This window comes from Amborella trichopoda, chromosome 10 (genome assembly GCF_054954075.1).
Source record: "Amborella trichopoda isolate Santa Cruz 75 chromosome 10, AtrichopodaSantaCruz75HAP2 v2.0, whole genome shotgun sequence".
NCBI lineage: Eukaryota > Viridiplantae > Streptophyta > Magnoliopsida > Amborellales > Amborellaceae > Amborella > Amborella trichopoda.
The window spans coordinates 24,096,886-24,102,477 of NC_142345.1; the positions used below are offsets into that span (position 1 = coordinate 24,096,886).

At 35.2% G+C, this 5,592-nt stretch overlaps 1 protein-coding gene across 1 annotated transcript; it reads left to right on the forward strand.

The window, feature by feature from the left end:
* The first annotated feature begins 2,112 nt into the window (after positions 1–2,112).
* Positions 2,113–5,125, forward strand: LOC148780085 (uncharacterized). The gene is made up of 6 exons (XM_088850544.1): positions 2,113–2,344; positions 2,462–2,536; positions 2,904–3,024; positions 4,369–4,460; positions 4,611–4,726; positions 5,039–5,125. Exons 1-6 carry the CDS (start codon positions 2,113–2,115, stop codon positions 5,123–5,125), a joined length of 723 nt encoding a protein of 240 aa, XP_088706670.1.
* The last annotated feature ends 467 nt before the right edge of the window (positions 5,126–5,592 follow it).

A 5,592-nucleotide genomic window follows, 5' to 3' on the forward strand; every position in this document is an offset into this window, starting at 1 on the left:
TGTGAATAGTATTAAACCCATATGTTTTGAGTAAGTTGGCCCTAGAATGCTCCATAAGTGTCCAAACGAGCCGAAAATTGGTATCTGGAGGTTTTTTAGCCTTTCAGATTCAATGGCAATAGTCTGGTATTCATCTGAGGTCTTAACAATATAGCTCCAGTTATGGGGTATTTTTCAGCATGATAGAAAGTCATTATGTGAAATGTAAATTTCGTTCTGATCCGTTTTAACTTGATCGGATTGGGACGAAACTTGGTAGCTCTCTTAGAACATCAAATACCATCATTTCATGCTTTTTGAGGACAATCGGGCACCTTTCCAAAATTAGGTTTATTCTGTTTAGGGCTTTCGTAGTCCACAGACATTTTGGTACATGTGGGTCTAGGTCACCACTGACCTCTTCATTACTTGCGTCGCGGTTACAAGCATGTTAAAAATACCCTACAACAATGTCATATAATCGATATTATGAAAACATGAGTTAAAAACGGTGCATCTCAAAGAAGGTATGGATTTCCACATTGAAGAAAAAGGCAGATGTATTTAACACATTCAAGCATTGAAAAGCTATGGTCTAAATACAGACTGGGAAGAAAGTCAAGTGCTTGAGGACTGATAATAGTGGAGAGTACACTTCAACGGAGTTTGTGAATTTTGTAAAAGCGAAGGAGTTGTTCATTACTTACCACTCCAAAGACGCCACAATATAATGAAGTTGCTAAGCACATGACCAGGACACTTCTAGAGAAGGACAGCAACATATTGAGTAATGCTGGTTTGTCAAAGGACATTTGGGTAGAGGCAGTCAATATGGCATGTTACCTCACCAATAGGCCACCATCTACAACAATAAACTATAAAAACAACACAAGAGGTATGGTCTGGTAAACTTGTTGCTTATTCTCAGTTACGAAGTTTTTATTGTAATGCTTATGTTAACGTGAAGGATGATAAGTTGAGTCTAAGATCAAAGAAGTATATTTTCCTTGATTATGTAGATGGGGTTAAGGGCTACAAAATGTATTCCCAGATATTAAGTCGCCTTAAGTTTGTATCTGCAATGTTAAAAAACAGTTAGAAATGTGTTGAAAAAGAAAATCACAGTAGTAGTGATGCAATTGAGATGGACTTGACAACTCCAGAAAATACTCTAAAATAGGTGCCAGAAAATCTCTGTGAAGGAGTGGATGAATATGCTAACAATGACGAGGTCTTTGAGCCTACTCCACATGAGGAAGAACCTCAGCTTGAAAAATGAAAGGGAATTAAAAAGCTAGTGGTGTGGTACGGTTTTGAGGACATGGTGGCTTATGCATTGGCTGCCACCAACCAAGAGCCACCCACTTTTAAGGAAGCTACGTAGGATAATGACAATAGCAGGTGGAGTGATGACATTGATGAAGAAATTGTATCATTTCAAAAGAATCGTACTTGGGATCTCATAAAGTTGCCAATAGCAGGTGGAGTGATGCCATTGATGAAGAAATTGTATCGTTTTAAAAGAATCGTACTTGGGATCTCATAAAGTTGCCTAAAGGCAAGATAGCTATTGGATGTAAATGAATTTATGAGAAGAAAGATAGATCACCTGAGATTTATGGTGATCGATTTAAAGCACGTTTGGTTACAAAAGGTTATGCACATAAAGAATGAGTTGACTATAATTTTCTCTCCATTTGTGAAACATACTTCTATTCGGGTATTGCTAACCATGGTTGCATTGTTTGATTTGGAGTTAGAGTAGCTTGATGTCAAGACTGCATTCCTTCATAGAGAGTAAGAAGAACAGATTTATATGACTCAGCCAAAAGGATTTGTTGTTAAAGGTAAGGAGGACCACGTCTGCAAGCTAAAGAAGCTATTGTACGGCCTAAAGCACTCGCCTAGATAGTGGTACAAGTGCTTTGATACATTCATGATTGTGTCAGAAGTAAGTATGACAATTGTGTCTATTTTAAGAGATTTACTGATGGTTCGTTCATCTATTTATTGCTCTATGTGGATGATATGTTTATTACTGTGAAGAATTCTTCAAAAATCAGTAAATTGAATAATCAGTTTGCTAGAGAATTTAAAATGAAATATTTACGTTCAACAAAGAAAATTTTGTGCATGGAGATTCACAGAGATCAAAAGTTGGGTAAATTGTGGCTATCTCAAAAGGAGTACATTGAGAAGGTCATCGCTAGACTTGGGATCGAAAATTCAAAGTCCATGGGTACTCCTCTTACTGTATATTCCAAATTGTCGGCAGCATTATCTCCAAGTTCATATACTAAAAAGGAACAAATGTCATGTGTTCCCTATGAGAGTGCAGTTGGAAATCTCGTGTATGCAATGCTCTGTACTCGTCAAAATATTTTCCATGCCATTAGTGTTGTTAGGAAGTATATGGTTAATCCCGAAAATAAGCATTGGCATGCTGTAAAATAGATTCTACATTAACTAAGATGTACATCAGATGTGGATCTGGTGTTTGACATAAATAACGAGTTGGGTTACAAGGTTCTTGGTTTTGTTGATGCTAACTTAGCAGGTGATTTGAACTGTAGAAGATCTACTATAGGTTATGTGTTTACACTTGCAGGCGCTCCAATCAGTTAGAAGTCGATACTATAAACCATGGTTGCCTTGTCTACAACTAAAGAAAAGTACATGGCAGTTATTGAGGAAGTGAAATAAGTCATTTGGCTTAGAGGGCTTGTAACTGATTTAGACTTACAACAGGATGAAGCTATTACTTTATGAATCCTGATTCATGTAGCTGACCCAATTAATTGGGAAAAGTCTGTAACGATGATGATGATGAAGTTAGAGTATAATACATTTAACAAAGAACCAGGTATATCTTGCAAGGACAAAGCATATTGATGTAAGTTACAATTTTATCTGTGGGATAATAGTTGAAGGTGATATCTTATTACTGAAGATTAACACTAAGAAAAATATTGCAGATATATTAACAAAGCTGGTTCCATTACAGAAGTTCAAGCTATACTTGGACTTGACTAATATGTTGCCAAGGTGAGCGCTTGTGGGGACACGTGTGGTGAAGGAGGTCGATGGGAATCTCTTATAAAATTCAAGCCAAGGTGGAGATTTAATGATAATGGTTTACCTTGAATATCTATTTTATAGAATTAGTTTCCTTATCTTTTAGGTTTCCTATTTATTTGGTAGTGTCTATCATTTAGGATCTAATTTTATGAGTAAATCGATGTAGATTACGATAGACATATGAGTTTACAGATAAAGACAAAGTTTTCATAAAGTTAGTGTTTTGATATTAGCTCCTCACACTTCCAATATGGGGTTTGTTTTTTCTTTATATGGGTTATTTTAAAGAGAGAAAAAAGATTCAGAAAATTAGAGGAAAACCTATGGGGGTTTTCTAGAGAGAGAAAATTATAGAGAGAAGAATACTTGGTGGGAGAATGAGTCTTATGTCTCTGGTTCTTTCAAATAAGTGCCCCGTAATTTTTTTTTATTTGATTTAGTGAAAAGCATCGATCATCTTCACTTGTGGATGTTGTCATATCTGTGACCAACTATGTAAATCCTGGTGTTCTATTTTTTGTTATTTCTTTCCTGCTTTTTTTTTTTTTTTTTTACATATTTTGTCGGTTCTTTTTTTTTTGTACTTTATGTGAGAAAAATCATCAGGTTTAGAGCTTCTGCGCAAAAAAACTCGTTCAACTATTAATCCGATTTTTAAAACACAAATAGTGGTGAGAGGGAGCTGAAACACCTTCTTTTGTTTTGAGAAAGTAAAGAAAAGTTTTAGCAGTCTGAAGATGAATTTTTGATTGAGGAAAATATTAGTGTAGAAGATTCTTGAAATAAAAGATTTAAGAGAATACCAAACAAAGAAAGTTGAGAAATGATATGGATTTTAAAATGGTAAATTGTTTCATGCGAGCAGGCCCACATAACCGCATGAAACCTACGCCATCCAACTTTGGGTGGTATAGATTGCGTTGTGGCTCAACAATCTCCATAATCCAACTAAGTTAGTCGGTATAAGTTTTATGCGACCATGCGGGATTGCCTACGTAAAAACCATACCCTTTTAAAATTCGATGTTAAGATTCATCCAGTGCAGAGCAATTTGGGAAAGCAAGCTCTACAAATTGTTGTTGTAGTTTTGCAGAACCTAAGGGCCTGTTTGGTTCCCTGGATTTTCCAATCCTGTGGAAAAGTGTGCCTTGGAATTGGTATTCACTAGAATTGGCATTTCCTGGAATATAATATATGCTGATTGGATTGCATGTGGTAAAAACCAAGAAAATGCAAATTCATTGTTGGATTGCCTGGAATATCTTTTTCCTATTTTGATGCATATGAATCTGTTTTTGTTTTTGAACGAAGATGCCAAGATCTTCCCCATGTGTGCATAACTGACTCGTGCTGTTATTGCACTCCACCACTTGCCTCGATTGAAAAGACTGAAAAACAAACAGGTAAAATAGATTATGCGTTATCTAATATGTACATCAGATGTGGGTCTGGTGTTTGACAAAATAAGGAGTTGGGTGGTTTTGTTGATGCTAACTTTACAGGTGATTTGAACTGTAGGATATCTACTATAAGTTATGTGTTTACATTTGCAGAAGTTCCGATCAGTTGGACGTCGATACTACAAACTGTGGCTACCTTATCTACAACTGAAGTAACATATATGGCAGTTATTGATGGAGTGAAAGAAGTCATTTGGCTTAGAGGACTTGTAAGTGATTTGGACTTACAACAGGATGAAACTATTACTTTATGAATCCTTATTCATGTAGCTGACTTCAATTAATTAGAAAAAGACTGTAATGATGATGATGATGAAAATGAAATTAGAGTACAATACATTTGGCAAACAACCAGGTATATCTTGCATGGACGAAGCATATTGATGTAAATTACAATTTTATCTGTGAGATAATAGTTGAAGTTGATATCTTGTTACTGAAGATGTTGTAGATATGTTAACAAAGTCGGTTCAATTATAGAAGTTCAAGCTATATTTGGATTTGACGAATATGTTGTCTAGGTGAGGGCCTGTGGAGAAGGCAGTCGATGGGAATCTCTTATAGAATTCAAGCCAAGGTGGAGATTTATTGATAATGATTTGCTTTGAATCTCTATTTTATAGGATTACTTTCCTTATCTTTTAGGTTTCCTATTTATTTGGTAGTATCTATCATTTAGAATCTAATTTTATGGGTAAATCTATATAAATTAGGAAAGACATATGAGTCTATAGATAAAGGCAAAGTTAAGTTTTCATAAAGTCAGTGTTTTGCTATTAGCACCACGTACTTCCGATATGGGGTTTGGTTTTTCTTTATATGGGTTATTTTAGAGAGAGAAAAAAGATTCAGAAAATTAGAGGAAAACCTTTGGGGGTTTTCTAGAGAAAGAAAATTATAGAGAGAAAAATGCTTGGTGGGAGATTGAGCTCTGTATCTCTGGTTCTTTCAAGTGAGTGCCTTGTAATTTTATTCATTTGATTTAATAAAAAACATCAATCATCTTTGCTTGTGGATGTAGTCAATTCTGTGATGAACCATATAAATCATAGTGTTTTTTATTATTATTTCTTTT